This window comes from Lycium barbarum, chromosome 3, assembly GCF_019175385.1.
Source record: "Lycium barbarum isolate Lr01 chromosome 3, ASM1917538v2, whole genome shotgun sequence".
Taxonomy (NCBI): Eukaryota; Viridiplantae; Streptophyta; class Magnoliopsida; order Solanales; family Solanaceae; genus Lycium; species Lycium barbarum.
In genome coordinates this window covers 65,379,507-65,397,976 of record NC_083339.1, presented here as the reverse complement: position 1 = coordinate 65,397,976, position 18,470 = coordinate 65,379,507, and the positions used below count along the sequence as shown (strand labels likewise).

General features: G+C 36.5%; 1 protein-coding gene across 1 annotated transcript; it reads left to right on the top strand.

The window, feature by feature from the left end:
- The first annotated feature begins 17,167 nt into the window (after nucleotides 1-17,167).
- On the top strand, nucleotides 17,168-18,172 carry LOC132631521 (ethylene-responsive transcription factor 2). Its single transcript, XM_060347092.1, has one exon. It carries the CDS (start codon nucleotides 17,319-17,321, stop codon nucleotides 17,994-17,996), a length of 678 nt encoding a protein of 225 aa, XP_060203075.1. The 5' UTR covers nucleotides 17,168-17,318; the 3' UTR covers nucleotides 17,997-18,172.
- Nucleotides 18,173-18,470: the final 298 nt, after the last annotated feature.

The window sequence follows — 18,470 nt, the reverse complement described above, 5'->3', positions numbered from 1 at the left end:
GCAAGGTTCCAAATGGTTTTCAAAGATAGACTTGAGATCCGGGTATAATCATGTGAGAGTTAGGGAGGAAGATGTTCCTAAGACATCCTTCAGAACCAGATATGGCTATTTCGAGTTCCGGATAATGTCGTTCGGGCTAACTAATGCACCGACAGTGTTCATGGACTTGATGAACAATGTGTTCAGGCCTTTCCTAGATTTATTTGTGATTGTGTTCATTGACGATATCCTGGTAAATTCTCGGTCCGAGGCAGAACATGCGGATCATCCACGCACCGTTCTTAGAGTTATTTGCGAAATTTTCAAAATGCGAGTTTTGGTTGAATTTGGTGACCCTTTTGGGGCATGTTATTTCAGCCGATGGTATTCGGGCGGATACCCAGAAGATTGAGGCCGTGAAGACTTGGCCAAGGCTTATGACACCTACGGAGGTTTGTAGTTTTCTAGCATAGCAAGTTACTACAGAAGATTTGTAGAGGGCTTTTCTTCTATTTCTGCATCATTGACAAAGCTAACTCAGAAATAAGATAAATTTGAATGGACGGATTCTTGTGAACGTAGTTTTCAAGAGTCGGCCCCGGTCCTGACACTTCCAGAGGGATCGGAAGGCTATGTTGTCTATTGCGATACTTCAGGCGTTGGGTTAGGATGTGTGTTGATGCAGCATGGTAAAGTGATTGCTTATGCTTCAAGGCAGTTACGAAGACATGAGAAAAATAATCCAACCCATAATCTTGAGTTAGCTGTGGTGATTCATGCATTGAAGATGTAGAGACATTATTTGTATGGTGTCCATGTGGATATCTATACGGATCATAAGAGCCTTCAGTATATTTTCAAGCAGAAAGAATTGAATTTACGAAAACGGCGATGGTTGGAGTTGTTGAAAGATTATGATGTTAACATCTTATACTATCCCGAGAAGGCGAACGTTGTGGCTGATGCCTTTAGCCGAAGATCTATGGGAAGTTTATGTGATGTTCAGCCAGAGAAAATAAATTTAGCTCGTGAACTCCAGCAATTAGCTAGCCTAGGAGTCCGGGTAATGGACTCGGGCGATATGGGAGCTATCATTCAGAATTTAGCTATCTCGTCACTAGTGGTGGAAGTGAAAGAGTGCCAGTACGAGGATCCCATGCTAGTTCACTACAGAAATACACTTGCTCAAAAGAAGAAATCATCATTTGAGATTTCTGGAGATAGAGTTCTCCGATGTCGAGGCAGGTTGTGTGTTCTTGATATTGCGGGATTACGCCATCAAATATTGAAAGAAGCCTGTTGTTCCCGTTATTCTGTTCATCCCGGAGCAACAAAAATGTATCATGACCTTAAATCCATTTATTGGTGGAATGGGATGAAGAGAGACATAGCGGAATTCGTGGCCCAATGTCCTAATTGTCAGCAAGTGAAAATTGAGCATCAAAACCCCGGTGGATTGTTACAAGCTATGGAAATTCCAACTTGGAAATAGGAAGTGATTAATACGGACTTCATTACAGGCTTGCCTCGTTCTAGGCATAAATATGATTCTATATGGGTAATTGTGGATAGACTTATAAAGTCAGTTCATTTCCTACCAGTCAAGACTACATATGTAGCCGAAGATTATGCCATGGTGTTCCAGTATCTATTATTTCCGATAGAGGGATACAGTTTAACGTAAATTTCTGGAAGTCTTTTCAAGAAGGTTTGGGGACTCAGGTGAGTCTTTGTACAACATTTTATCCACAAACTTATGGGCAAGCTGAGCGTAACATCCAGACTCTTAAGGATATGCTACGGCCATGTGTGTTGGATTTTGGAGGTAGTTGGGATGATCACTTACCGCTTATTCAGTTTGCCTATAACAATAGTTATCATTCCAGCATCCAAATAGCCCTGTATGAGGCTCTATATGGGCGCAAGTGCAGATCGCCAATTGGGTGGTTTGAAGTGGGGGAAACTAAACTGATAGGGCCAGACTTGGTCGAGCAAGATATAAAAAAGGTCAAGCTTATACAGGATCGATTATTAACAGCTCAGTGTCGTCAGAAATCCTATGCAGATAATCGTCGACAATATTTAGAGTTTCAAGTGAAAGATTGGGTATTCTTGAAGGTGTCGCCAATGAAGAGCGTCATAAGATTTGGAAAAAAGGGCAAGCTTAGTCCTCGGTATATTGGACCTTATGAGATTGTACGCAAGGTAGGCCAAGTGGCTTATGAATTAGATCTACCTTCGGATTTGGAGTCAGTCCATCCGATTTTCCATGTATCGATGCTTCGTAAGTGCGTTGGAGATCCTTCTAGAGTTGTATCGGTAGATGATGTTCAAGTCACTGAGGAATTATCCTACAAAGAAGTTCCCATTGCCATTCTAAATAGGGAAGTACGGAGACTCAGAACCAAAGATGTAGCTTCAGTTAAAGTCTTATGGAGAAATAATAACAGAGAGGAAATGACTTGCGAAGTGGAAGAAGACATGAAGTTCAGGTACCCGCATTTATTTCCACCTTCAGAGGAGACTCAGGTAGAGACGTCATTGCCCCCAGGTATGTAATGCTTTCTTCGATGATGTTTTCTAGGTCGTGTGTGGCCATGGTTGTTGATGTTGTTATTGTAGCCCTGTGAGGCGATATATTTTGGGTTGCTGTGATAGGATGGTAGTGCCATATTACAGGGAAAACTCTGTCAAAATTTTTGTAGAATCCCCAAGAGTCTATCATTCGAGGACGAATGTTCCTAAGAGGGGGAGAATGTTACACCTCGTAATTTCATCCGTTGAGATTTGTTAGGTGTTAGTTGTCCTAATCGTGGAAACTGGAGTTATCTTCTAGGATATATGATATGTTCCTATATTATGGCTATGGGGGTTTAAGCTCATGAAATAAGCCATGGAAGGATTTGAGGACAAGCGAATTAAGCAAATTAAGTTTATCGGAATTTGGGAAAACTTGACAAAATTTTGGACAGGATTTTGGTCCAACTTGAGAGGGGCATATCTCCTAGAATATTAGGAGTTTTGGTGTGTTTATTTTGTCCAAATTGAAGTTCATTGAGCCTAGTTTCCAATGTAACAAACCGTTCATCAATGTGACTTCGGAGTAAAATTTTATGGGTGTTTTAAGACAGACTGCTCGGGCAGAACATTTTGACGGATCAGTTTGACGGACCGCAGAAATTTCTGTGGCCCGTCAAATGTTATTTTCCCAGCATAAAACAGTCACAGTGAACCATGTTTGGCTGGGCAGTTTGACGGAGCATTTTTACGGATCGTAGGAATTTTGACGATCCGTCAAAGTGGGCGCAGGATTGCCCGATGGGATTTTAAGTTACGCTTTATATATTTCATATCATTTGGACTCATTATTTCCCCATAACAGATCCTTGATCTCTCCAAAACCCTCTCTCTAGGTCTATAAACTAATCCAAGCCAAAATCCAAGAAAATCTAAGTAAGAGGTTCAAGTGCTAGGAAGCTTGCTAGGGTTTGTGGAACTCAAGATTTCTTATGGTGTTAATGTTGGAGACTTCACTTTAGTGGAGTAAGTTGATCCAAGACTTGTTCTTAAGTGAGGTAAGATTTCACATCTTTTACATATGGTTAAGGTTGTTTGATTATTATGCCATGTGGGTAAAGGAAGAAAAGTGGAAATAGAGTTCAAGTATGAACTTGGAGATACTATGAGCTATAAGTTAACTTGAATTGTAATTCTTGGCATGTTAGGAGTATAATCTTGTTGTGGTTGTTATAGATGATATTGAGGAAATATTGTATGTAAGCATATATGGTGTTGTGTTGTAGCCATTGTTATGAATGATCATGAAAAGGAGTTTTGGGATTGGATGATGCTTAACTTGAATGAAATCTCTTGATTGTGGTATTGTTGATAATGTCATTATTGATTGGGAGTTATTTTGGAATTTGGTAGAGGTAGATGAAATAGGGGAAATGTTGTCCAATTTTCGCTAGCTTATGAATTATACTCGTTTGAACTTAAGGGTGTCTTTGAAGCCTAACCTTGGTATGAACCCTCTTAAATGTAGATTTCTCGGGCTTTGGAGGTGAACTTTAAGTAGTTAGGAAGACATAAAAGTATGTAAGGCTAACCCTTCATTCTTAAGGCATGATCCCATTGATGTATACCTTCATGTGAAAGCCATAGTATCTTTCATGATGATTTCATTCCTAGAATCTGTTACACCCCGTATCTTCGAAGAAGCACCTATAATTTGAAACATAAGTACGTTGAGTTTTGGTTAAGTAAAAGCACTTTGGAATATAATCAAGCATTATTAAGTATATTAAATGAGTGAAGGATATATATAAGGTATACCGGAAGGTTTTATATGGAAATGAGTGGAAGAAATGAAGTAGTACGACTTTGGAGAAAGGATGGGTAAAGTTTCGTGTGAAAATTTTGGTCCAACTTTAGGGAAGAATATCTCTTAACATATGAGGTGTTTTAAGGTGTTTCAAAAGCCAAAAATGAAGTTCGTCGAGTCTAGTTTCCAACTCAACAAACCGCTTGTTGATAGGACATTAGAGTAGAGATTTATGGACGTTACAAGTTCGGCTGACAGAGCAGAAACGCGTGCTACAGTACTGCTACAGTAACCGTACTGCTACAGTGGCCCCCCGAATTTGAACCTATAAAAGGGGCTAAGCCTCATTTTTTCATCAAAAAATCAGATTGGGAGCTCAGCACCATAAAGGGAAATTTCGTCATAAAAAAAAGGGTTTGAGTGATTTTCAAGTGGCGAAGCGTTAATCAAGCCCGGATAACGCATGGTTGTGATTCTAGAATTGTTTTGCGGTGGGTTTTAGCGTGGATTTAAGTGGATGTCGAAGATATTCCTGTTTTAACAAGAATAAGGTATGAATCTCTTTCTATTTACGTTAATACCGGTTTATTCTCAGAGACAAAGTCGTTAAATAATGGTATAGTAAGTTGGTTAGTTATGGAAGTTGGAAAACAGCGTGTGGCCTGTTTTATGGCACATGTTGGTGTTGAAAGTGATGTTGTTATTGTTGGTATTGATGTTGTTGTTGTTGGTTACTGAATTGTAATTTCGGGCTAGGCATATAAACAGAGGAGATGTTGCCGAAATTTCGGCAGATTCTAGAAAGATTTATTTGGAGGCTTAGGATAAGTATATATCAATGGACCTAATTATAGCATGAATGGTCTTATATGTAGATTGTGGGACCAGAAATAGGTGGGAAGGCCGGGACGTGAATTTTCAGGTATGTAAAGTTATCCCTTCTTTCTTCTTTGGCATGAATTACATAAAACGAACAAACGACGAACACATTTGACTCCAATGAACTCTAGTTCTTAGTAGTACTTGACATGATAGTTGTCTTTAGTCCCCCAAGTGTTAGTTCATCCTATCTATTCTCTCGAATCCAAAATGATGATTCATTTTGTACATGATTGCCCCTAATATTAAGTGTTCTCACCTCGATAATAATTCTTTCAAAAGATATCCTGAGATAACATGATTGTCCATTGACAAAAGAGTCTTCATACAGGATCACGAGTTACTAATGAAAGGCTTGGCATTCGTACTCATTTTCATTGCATCACTTTACCGAGTCCCTTACTAAAGGGTCGGGTACGACATATATTTATATTTCACCGAGTCCCTTACTAAAGGGCCGGGTATGGTATATATTTATATTTCATTGAGTCCCTTACTAAAGGGCCGGGTATGGTATATATTTATATTTCACCGAGTCCCTTACTAAAGGGCCAGGTACGGTATATATTTATATTTCACTGAGTCCCTTACGAAAGGGTCGGGTACGGTATATATTTATATTTCACTGAGTCCCTTACTAAAGGGCCGGGTACCGAGTCCCTTGCTAAAGGGCCGGGTACGGTATATATGTATGTATATGATTTCACTCACCGAGTCCCATAATGGGCCGGATACGGTATATAGAGTATATATATGTATGACTCACAACACAAGATACAAAGGCATTGGTATTCCTTGATTATCATACTTATCTCCTATCATCTTTTCACTCAGTCATGATCTTCATTACTGTACTTCATGCTTTACATATTCAGTATATTTTCCGTACTGACCCCCTTTCTTCGGGGGATGCGTTTCATGCCCGCAGGTGCGGATACTCGGTTTGGTGATCCTCCAGCCTAAGACCTTTGCTCAGCTACTTGGAGAGCTCTATTGGTCCGGATTTTGAGTCATTTTGGTACAGATTCTTTGATATAAACTTATGCATATCCAGGGGTACGGCGGGGCCTTGTTCCGTCGTGTTTCACCGTTATACTCTTAGAGGTCTGTAGACATGTGTGGGTTGTATATATGTTTTGGTCAGCTACATCGACATAGTTCGTTTGTATATTCCCGTATATAGTGGCAGCCTTGTCGGCTTGCATATTTTGTCATGTTTTGGTTAACTGTGACTCCTCAGGAAACGGGTTCATTTTGATATATGACATTATGAGTCGACAGCAAGCTTTTACAAATTTCCATATTGTCTTTAGTTTCAGTCTGATTATATCTAGCAGGTTCGCTGGGGCACTAGTCATGACCCATCGGTTTGGGTCGTGATAGAATCACTAAAGCACATGATTTTGATATTCTCACGATACCATTGGTCCCATCCTATGATAGTTGATCTTCTAAGGAAGGATATAGTGAAAATAATGGTGATGATGATGATGTTGAGGACATGTATGTACTCCTATGTATATATATATTTATATATTGAAGTATGACTACTAAGAACACCAAGCTTATATGGCCGGGTATGATATCTATCGCGCGCGCACCACTGCAGTTAGGTATGGATGACACTAAGCCTTAGGAGGGCCAGGTATGTATAACACCGAGCCTTGTCATGGCCGGGTATATGAGACACCGAACCTCTACGGTCGGGTATGATACTACTATATGTATAAATGTATAAAATGGAAGGTTCCCATTAGAAAAAGAGGAAGTAAATATGATGAACGTCGCTAGAGGTATAAATGGCTCTATCATCCCATGACTCTTCTTCCTTATGTTATCATTCATGTTTTTATTGTGTTATTGATTATGTCTTACATACTCAGTACATTATCCGTACTGACGTCCTTTTTTTTGTCGACGCTGCGTCATGCCCACAGGTGGACAGGGAGATAGACTTGATCCTTAGGCTGCATATCCAGTGATTGCTTAGAGGAGCTCCATTTGATCCGGAGCCGCAGCTGTTGGTACTATTCTTTTGTGTATATATATGGGCATGGCGGGGCCCTGTCCCGTCCTTATGATGATGTTTCATACTCTTCTTAGAGGCTAGTAGACAGTCATTTATAGTAGATGTCTTTTGCCTTGTCGGCTCATATTTTTGGTATATTATTTTGTTAGCCTCGTCGACTTGTGTATATGTATATGGGGGTAGTTGTTGATGTTGATAAAAAAATATTTTAGCCATTGGAAATGGTATTATTGAGGCATAGAGTTTGTTGATAAGCCATGTGGCTCACCTAGATATGAATGTGAATGTACGACGAGAGGTGCCCGGGTGGGTTAGCTCAGGGTGCCCGAGTGGGTTAGCTCAGGGTGCCTGTCATGGCCCTCCGGTTGGGTCGTGACAAAAGACTAACTGGGTGCCATTGGAGATACTTAGCCAGTTTAATTTGGGTCTACCATGTCATGTGGCAGGTGTTGAGTGTGGCAGGTAATGAAACCATGGCTAGAGGGTGATCTCTTAGGCTCAACTGATAGGCTCCATTGATTTCATTCTAGCAGTAGCAATTCCTTTTCCGACATTGATTATTATAAGACATATGCAGTTGACTGTGTATTAGATTCAATATTCTTAGAGGCTCATGAATGTTAGTGGGTTATGTTTGAGATGATATTTCATTACGTTCATTATTCAGTTTCAGACATTATTAAATAATTATTTTCTTGGTTTTTGTTAAAAACAGCCGAATTCAGATGTGTCTTTAAGTTAGCTAAGATAGGGTTCACTCAACTGGAATAGGATTGAGTTCCAATCACGTCTCACCATTCATCGTGCATTGTTGGGAGCGTGGAATTGGGTAATTAAAATGTGCCAATCCATTCTATCATGCATTGTTATGACCTCTCTTATTTTGATTCTTTTTATTAAATTAGTGTTGGAATTTTTTTCTGCATTACGTATTGTTAAGAATTCAACGAGCGATGCAGCGGAACCGATTAGGATGCACCAACACAAGAACAATAATGCAAGAAAGTAATAAACGTAATGAACACAAGATTTACATGAAAACCCAAGACGGGAAAAACCACGGGGCGCGAAGCGTAGAGAAATTAACTATAAGGTGAAGAGTACAAAACGATCTCAACAGGATGTCAAAGCACAACAAGATCAAAGGAAACGAAAGATTACAATCTCTCAATGAAAACTCTCTCTAACATAAGTGTGGAATATGGTTTTGTGTGTCTTGATAGTTGTTCTCTTTTTCTTGATGTTCTGGCCGAAAATCTCCTTTAAATAGGGGTTGAAGACATTCAAAATCCTAGTTGGAGTGGGACATACCAGTCGAATCCCACTTGGATTGGGAAAATTATCGAATCCCAATTGGAATGGGACAATTTCGTGAAACCCTTTTGAGACATAGTCTAACAATCTCCACCTTGGACCAAAATATATCAACATCAACACTCGTCACCCCATAAAGCCCCGAAGGGCAATTTAAGCATGAAGAACACCAACTAAGTCTAAGCAATGCTTAAACTTAGTGATAGCAAATGGCTTGGTTAATATATCTGTGAGATTCTTTAACGTGTGCACTTTCTTTACCACAATCTCCCCTGCAGCAATAGTATCTCTAATAAAGTGGTATTTAATGCTAATATGCTTGGTCTTCGACTGATGAGAATCGGTCTTGGTAAGATGAATAGCACTCTGGGTATCATAAAATATAACGGTAGTACCCTATTGAACACCAAGATTAATAAGAAGACCTCGTAACCATGTAGCTTCTTTAACACCTTCAGTTGCAGCGATATGCTCAGCTTCGGTAGTAGAAAGGGCTGCAATAGACTGTAATTGTGCTTTCCTAGTGATAGCACCAGAGCACAGTGAGAAAATGTAACCAGAAATAAACCTCCTACTATCGAGATCACCATCATAATCAGAATCAACGAACCCAACAACATTATAAGACGATGCCTTGGCTCTATCAAATACCAAATCAATATCAACGGACCCTTTCACATAACGAAGAATCCACTTCACGGCATTCTAAAGATTCTTTCCTGCATGTATTGGCTCACCATGCTTACCGTAAAAGTTAAATCAGGCCTGGTGCAAACCATAGCATAAATAAAGCTACTAACAACACTAGCATACGGGATAGTAGACATCCTCTCAATGTCCTCCTCGGACTTAAGACAAGAGTCAACTGACATTTTGAAATGAGCATCAAACGGAGTAGAATCAGGTTTACAATCAAACATATTAAACCTATCGAGGACTTTCTCAAAGTACTTCCTCTGAGACAGGTAAAGCTTCCCAACTTTTCGATCCCTATAAATCTCCATACCTAGAATCTTCTTAGCTGCATCAAGGTTCTTCATCTTATACTCAGAATTAAGTTGAGATTTTAACTTGGCCAATCATAAAGGAATCAAACCTTTGTACCACTGTCTTGGAGCTTGTTTAAGGCCATAAAGAGATCTTTTCAACCGACAAACAAAGTGTTCCTTTGTCTTTAGAACACAATTCAAAATTAATTTTTTTTTGGACAACAAATTAGACTTAACATCCTCATAACACAGTGTTTCATTACCACCATATAGCATGATTTCTTTAAAGTGCTTATACGTAGAGGGTAGGGAGACCACCAACAATATTGCTTTATCCTTATCTTTGACCTTAACGTCTAAATTTTCTAGGTCAAGAATAACAGAGTTGAACTCATCAAGATGATTTTGAATTGGGGGACCTTCAGCCATAGAGAATATGTATAATCGTTCCTTCAGACAAATTTTATTTGCGAGACTTTTCATCATGCAGAGTGACTCTAACTTCAACCAGACGCCTGCAGCAGTAGTCTTATGAATAACCTCGCGAAGAACCGTCTTAGATAGACATAGTTGGATAGTTGAAAGCACTTTTTCATCCAATTCCTCCCATTGATCATCTGTCATAGACTCGGGTTTCCTGGATTTCCCAAGAAGAGCCTTCTTCAATCTGTTCTGGGTGAGAACGGCTTGCATCTGAACTTTCCAGATACTAAAGCTTATCTTGCCGTCTAGATATCAAACTTGGTTACAGTAGACATCCTGGATCTTGAACGCTCTGATACCACTTTTTAAGAATTAAACGAGCGATGCAGTGGAACCAATTAGGATGCACCAACACAAGAACAATAATGCAAGAAAGCAATAAACGTAATGAACACAAGATTTACGTGGAAACCCAAGACGGGAAAAACCACGGGGCGCGAAGCGTAGAGAAATCAACTATAAAGTGAGGAGTACAAAACGATCTCAATAGGGTGTCGAAGCATAACGAGATCAAAGGAAACGAAAAATTACAGTCTCCCAATGAAAACTCTCTAACATAAGTGTGGAATATAGTTTTATGTGTAGTCTTGATAGTTGTTTTTTTTTTTTTTTTGTTGATGTTTTGGCTGAAAATCTCCTTTAAATAGGGGTTGAAGATGTTCAAAATCCCAGTTGGAATGGGACAAGCCAGTTGAATCTTAGTTGAAATGGTACAATTATCGAATCCGAGTTAAAATGGGACGATTTGGTGAAACCCTTTTGGGACATATTCTAACACGTACTAACCATGGGTAATTTAAAGATGATGATTATTTCATCTAAGTTACACTTAGTGAGGTGAGGATGAGTGCCTTACTAATCATTTTCTTATTTATCTTTCAATAAAGTTTTGGCAATACGAGATGGCTTTCTTTTAAACGTTGACCCACAAGGAAAAAGGAGGCAAAGTGATAGAAATCAGACGGATGTTCCCAAGAACAACATGATTATCGGATTTTCTATGTTTTACAATACTAATGAATATGTGAAGAGTAAACGTGTCAACCGGTTCCGTGTAACCGGTTTTAACCGGTAACCGGACCGGTTAAACCGGAACCGGAACCGGTATAACCGGTTAACCGGTTCCGGTTAACCGGATATTAGTTAACCGGTCCGGTTCCAAATTTTTTTTAACCGGAACCGGACCGGTTAAACCGGTTAAAATAAAAAAAAATAGTAACGAGCCGTTGGGCCTCGCGGACCGTTGGCAACGGTCCATTTGCAAAAATGGTCGTTGCCAAACGGTCATTTTCTTAATTTTTGGCCCCCAAATTATTATTTTTTAACACTTTAACCCCTCCCCCACCCCTATATAAACCCTTCTTCATTTTCATTTCAATTCACTCTTCTTCATCTTTCTCTCAAATCTCAATCTCTCAATTATAGTTACTTTGCAATAATTAGCCACAAAGTCTTATTATAGTTTCAACTTTCAATTATTAATTTTGCAATTATAATATTGTTGGTGGAGTTGGTGATTTTGCAACAATCCGAAGTAGCTTTGGTGGATTTGCAATTCTAGCCGTCTTCGCTTTGTTGGAAATTAATCCGGCAATTTGGTACCTTCGTTCCAACTCTGTCTTTAATTTTTGCAATTTAATTCTAGCAATTTATTTTTCGAAATTTAATTTACGCAATTTAATTCTAGCAATTTATTTTTTGAAATTTAATTTACGCAATTTAATTCTAGCAATTTAATTTGTTGTAATTTATTTTCTTGTGATTTATTTGATTGTGATTTAAATTATTTCTATTTAATAATGTCAAAGAGATTAAGACGTGGTGCCGGTAGTAGTAGTCGTACTGTTAGGGGTGCGCTTAATGAGGAAACATTTGTGGAAGAAACACCTAATTTAGATATTGATGTTGGTGGAAATAATCCACTTTTAGGTCATGAGGCAATGCAACAACATTTTACCGACACTTTTAATGAAGACTTAGATGATGATGATGATGATGAAACACAACCCCCCGAAAATCCCATAGGAGATACAGGTCCTGCACAATCACATACACAAGACAAACCGCCTAGAACTCGTAGGCCAACAGCTAAAGTTTGGAAATTTATGACTAAGGATAGGGAAAATCAATCAGTTACATGTACCCTATGTGGACAAGTATTTAGTTTTAAGCAAGGAACTGGTAAGGATGGTGGAACGGGTACACTAAATGCTCATATGAGAACCAAACATATGGATGTTTGGGGAGAGCAAACGGGTTCAAATGTGGGGGGGATTCAAATGACGATAGACCCACGAACCGGTAGAAATTTTAAGTATGACAAGAAAAAAGAACGCGTAGAAATAGCTAAAATGGTAGCTTATGATTGTTTACCATTTTCCTTTCCCTCGGGTTTAGGGTTTGTTACTTACATTCAACGTTGTTATAACCCGTTATTTGAGGGTATTCCTAGAAGTACTTGTAGAGCCGATGTTATAGATTTGTTTAAAAAATATAGATTTTATTTGCGTCATGTATTTAATTCTTTAAATTGTAATGTTTGTCTTACCGCTGATTTGGGTCTTAGTATTAACCATTTAGATTTCTTTGCTATTACATGTCATTGGGTTGATGACAACTGGGTTATGCAAAAAAGAATTATAGCTTTTTTATACGACGAAGGAAAAGGTCGTCACGATGGAAAAATTTTAGCCGATTCAATGTCTACTATAATGAGATTTTTTAACATTTATAGAAAAACACTTTGTATTGCTTTAGATAATGCTTCTAATAATACAAAGGCAATTGGTCTTTTAAAAAGAGAAATAAACCCTCCTCTAAGAAATATTTTTCATGTAAGATGTAGTTGTCACATTTTAAATTTAATTGTTAAAGATGGTCTTATGCATTTTGATGATTCTGTTCAAAAAGTTAGAAATGCTGTTGCGTTTCTTTTTTGTAATGCTAATAGGGGAAGAATTAGATATTTTAAGAATGCTTGTGTGGAAAATAACCTTAGACCTAGGAAAATTCAAGTAGAAATTGACACTAGGTGGAAATACACTTACATTATGCTACAACAAGCATATGAGTATAGGATTCCCATACAACAAGTTCACAACAAATATAATATTGATAGTGAGGATTGGTTAACTTATAGGCATTGGGAAGATGTTAAAGAATGTATTGAACTCTTAGAAAATTTTTATAATGCAGCTCTTGCTTTTTCTAGACAATTCTATCCCACGGTAACCGGAATTTTAGCCTACTTAGCGGAAATAGCTAGAGTTTTACAAGAGTATAAATATAAACCCGATTATCAAGTGGCTATTTTTGAAATGATAATCAAATTTAAAAAGTATTTTTTTCCCATTCCAACTTTATTTATATTGGGTTCCCTTTTAAATCCTTGTTTAAAAGTGTCTTATACTAAAAATTTGGTTAGTCAAATTTATACATTTTTAGAAATTGAAGAGGGAGTTCAACCATCTTTAGCTGAAGCCGATCTCGCTATTGATGATGAGTTTAGAAAAGTTTTTACTCATTATTCTAGTTTGGAAGAACGTGCTACACCAGTTGCTCCACGCCCTACTACTTCTCATAGTAGCAAAAAGGGCTTATCGGGTTTAAAAGTTTTACATTCACAGCCTACTTCTTCTTCTACTGCAAACTTTGATGAATTTAACTTTTATTTGATGCAGCCAAATGTGGATATCAGCCAACTGGATGAGGTGGACGTCTTAGCATGGTGGAAGAAGTACAAGGCAAGCTATCCGATACTTTCAAGAATGGCTCGAGATATCTTTACGGTTCAAGTATCAACCGTGGCTTCGGAGAGCGCATTTAGCCAAGGAAGACAGCAAATTGGAGACCATAGACATTCATTATCCGGCTTTAGCTTGCAAGTACTAGTGTGCATTCGAGATTGGATTAGATCGGAGCGACGCAACCAAAACTCAGAAGCGGAGCAAGGCGAAGAGGAAGAAATTGAAGATTTGATAGCTAGTGGACCGGACCAAATGGAAGACTTTGAAGATATTTCCATGACCGAATATGATGTGGGGGAAATTAACGAAATGGTTCAAAATTGGTGATTTTATTATTCTACTATTTTTGTATAACTCATGTATTATTTGCAAGTTAAAAAAAAATACAACTTGCAAATAAATGTTATCCAAGAATGAATAAAATATATGGCTCATTGAGCTTTCTTCTATTTACTTGTGTTCATATTTTTACTTTTATTAAGTTAGGAATATACCTAAAATATACTAAGAATATACTTATAAGTATATTAAGTTATATAGTATACTTAAACATATATAAGTATATATAGTATATATAGAAAAAATAGTATATAAGTATATATAGTATATATAGAAAAAATAGTATATATAGTATATTCTTAGTATATTTTAAGTATATATAGAAAAAATAGTATATATAGTATATTTTAAGTATATATAGTATACATAGTATATAAGTAAGTAAGTATATATAGTATATAGTACATATATACAAGTATATAATAAGTAAGTATATATAGTATATATACTATATATATTAAGTTATATATAGTATATATAGTATATTCTTAGTATATTCTTAGTATATTTTAAGTATATATAGAAAAAATAGTATATATAGTCTATAAGTATATATAGTAAGTATATATAGTATATATAGTATATATAGTATATAAGTAAGTATATATAGTATATAGTATATAAGTAAGTATATATAGTATATATAGTATATATAGTATATATAGTATATAAGTAAGTATATATAGTATATATAGTATATAGTACATATATACAAGTATATAATAAGTAAGTATATATAGTATATATACTATATATATTAAGTTATACACATATATAAGTATATATAGTATATATTGTATATATAGTAGATATGTATATATAGTATATATATTAAGTATATATTGTATATATAGTAGATATGTATATATAGTATATATATTAAGTTATACCTATATATATATTAAGCTATCCTATATATAGTATATAGTACATATATATAGTATATATATTAAGTTATACATATATTTAGTATATATATTAAGTTATACATATATATAAGTATATATAGTATATATATTAAGTTATACATATATATAAGTATATAGAGTATATAGTACATATATATAAGTACATATAGTATATATATATATATTAAGTTACATATATATAAGTATATGTAAGTTATACATATATATGTGTACGAAAAGCACTATTCCGTATTGCTGACTTGCTGTTAGGCTGTTAGTCAGTAAATATTTAAACTTTAATTATAAAATTGTATAACATATGTAAATATACCTACAATATACAAATAAATACTATAATATATATATATAATACAAAAAACAAAAAAAAAAAAAAAATTTAACGAATCCAAACCGGACCGGTTCCGGTTTGGATCTTAAAACCGGTTAACCGGAACCGGTTAGGCGGTTCCGGTTTTGAAACCGGAACCGGCCGGTTTCCGGTCCGGTTCCGGTTGGAACCGGTTGACAGGTATAGTGAAGAGAGGATTTGGAGGATGTTTCTTACCGACTTCACGTATCAAGTGACATATTGATGCTTTCAAGATTATTTAATAAAACACCATTTCTTTTAAGGTGGGGCTACCATCTATTTTTATAGACTACTGAAAGCACCTGCTATTATTATATGACAGTGAGGATAAAGGAGTGTGGTGGATAAAAACTATATATATTCTTAAGGGAAATTATTACTATCTCGCCATTAAACAACTCGCATTCGCTTTATACAATAGCCTAAAGAAAGACAATCGGACAAACAAAAGGATTTGTAAGTTAATTGTCCATTTACAAGATAAGGATCTATTCACATATCAAAGGCCATCTTTTTTTTATTTTTTTATTTTATTTTTTTTATATATATAATTGACCACCTGAGATGGTTTTATTAATAATAGACTATAAGCTGTACAGAAGACCAAAAGAAACTGCAAAAGGAAGATAAAGAAAAACAAAAGCCCAGATCTAGACTCTTCACTTCCCAAACTAAGTAAACAAATCCCGATAAACATATATCACAGGCCATCATAGATAAGCATTGCCATTAAAATATATTCCTTCTGTGTCAAGTTATGTGAACCTATTTTTTTTTTTAATTTATATCAAAATAAATGATTTTTTTTTTAATTTGGAAACAAATTTACTTTATAAAATGATTTACAGACATATAAATATTCAAGACTTATTTTGAATCACAAAATTTAAAAATCTTCAATCTTTCTTAAATGTCGTGCCCGGTCAAATGGATTTACATAAATTGAAATGGAGGGAGTATGTTATAGACTTATAGTCCAAACGGATATACGTGTTCTTGCTTTGAACCGATGATCTAACTATCAGACGACTATTTAATTTGTGTCTAAATTAGGATTAGTACTTAATGATAAACAATTGTCAAACAAATATCGGTCTAAACTATTTCCGCTTTGAGTTTCTTTTTTTTTTTTTTTTTGGGGGGGGGGGGAGCACTGTGGGGGGAGGGGGCGAGGGGCGGCGGTTTTCCTTCATAATTGTTCTTACGGTGACAAAATGGATGAGACTCATTTATTAATGATAAAGAGATCATAATTTGATTCACTACGTCAAATATGCCAATTCTTCTAGTTTCTTATTAAAAAAAAATACAAATTCAGGTCGTCATAAATCACATCAGTAGAAATAAAAAAATAATTTTGTTGATACATTGGATTCTAATCCTTTATCTATTTTTTTAATTCTTTATCTATCTTTACAAATTAGAAGACGAGAATTTTTGCTTGGTTAAAATTTCTCTTTTTTTTTTTTTTGTTCTGAAATAATAATGTGCAAATATCGGACTAGGCAATATAAAATATGGAGGAAAAAGCAAAAAGAAAAAAGATTAGCAAAAATTAAGAAACAGGAAACAGGCAAATTTTTGCAGTAAATTTAAAGTAATGGTAAAAGTTGTTACCAAAAAAAAAACAAAGTAATGGTAAATGACAAATGGCTTCCGTCAACGACTGGAACTCATCTCCTTATTAGGGGCACGTGATAGAAAAACTTGGAAAAAGGGCTTAAACAACTAGTCCACTTGGCCAGTGAGAAACTTCGAAGAAGCCTGAAATTATGAATACTATTCATTAATCAAATCAGACATCAAAAATTGAATGGGTCCCTTTTTCAGGTGCATGTATCTTCTTGCTCCAATACACCCCTATATATACCCCAATTCCTTCTTCACTTCCAGAATTCAAAACCTTTTAATTCCTCTTTACTCTATACCTGCTATAAAAAAACCTTCAAAAATCCATAATGTATCAACCCATTTCTACTGAGTTAGCTCCAACTAGTTTCAGTAGTCTCATGTCATGTTTGACAGAATCATGGGGTGACTTGCCGTTAAAAGTTGACGATTCCGAAGATATGGTAATTTATGGGCTTCTACAAGACGCTTTAAATATCGGATGGACCCCGTTAAATTTAACGTCCATAGAAGTTAAAGCCGAGCCAAGGGAGGAGACTGAGCCAGCTACGAGTCCTGTCCCTTCAGTGGCTCCAACGGCCGAGACTACAACGGCTCGAGCCGTTGTGCAGCCTAAGGGAAGGCATTATAGGGGCGTCAGACAAAGACCGTGGGGGAAATTCGCAGCGGAGATAAGAGATCCAGCTAAAAATGGTGCACGTGTCTGGCTTGGAACTTACGAGACGGCTGAAGAAGCTGCGCTCGCTTATGATAAAGCGGCTTACAGGATGCGCGGCTCAAAGGCTCTATTAAATTTCCCGCATAGAATCGGCTTAAATGAGCCGGAACCCGTTCGAGTGACGGTTAAGAGACGATCAGCTGAACCGGCTAGCTCGTCGATATCATCGGCTTCCGAAAGTGGCTCACCAAAGAGGAGGAGAAAAGCTGTAGTGGCTAAGCAAGCCGAATTAGAAGTTCAGAGCCGACCAAATGTAATGCCAGTTGGCGAGCAGCTATTGGTCAGTTAAGATATGAGCTAAGAACTCAACGGCAAAGGCTTGTTTGGTTTGGAGTGAATACCAAACAGCAAATCATTCCACTAGCTTAGAAGTGGGCCAAGAAGGCCATTTGGATTATGTGTCTCTGGCGTGTAAAGTGCACTTTTCGTTTTGTGCTTAATGAAAAACACATTTTCATATCCTCACTTTTGATTTATTAAATGGATAATATTCGCTTTATCCCTCTAAATTGAGCAAGTTAAAAATAATAAAGGAAGTTAGCACTATACGATGACAAGTAATTCGACAAAGATGTTGCATTGCAAACAAGGGAGACAGAATTTTCCCTGGAGGATAATATACCTTCAACAAAGGAATAAAAACAAAATTACAAAAAAAGAAGACAAAAGAAAAATCATTGGCATATAAGCGAATTTTACGTGTGTGTGTGTGTTAATGTCACTTTTCACATTTGAAAAAAGATATTTGGCTTTAGATCTCTAT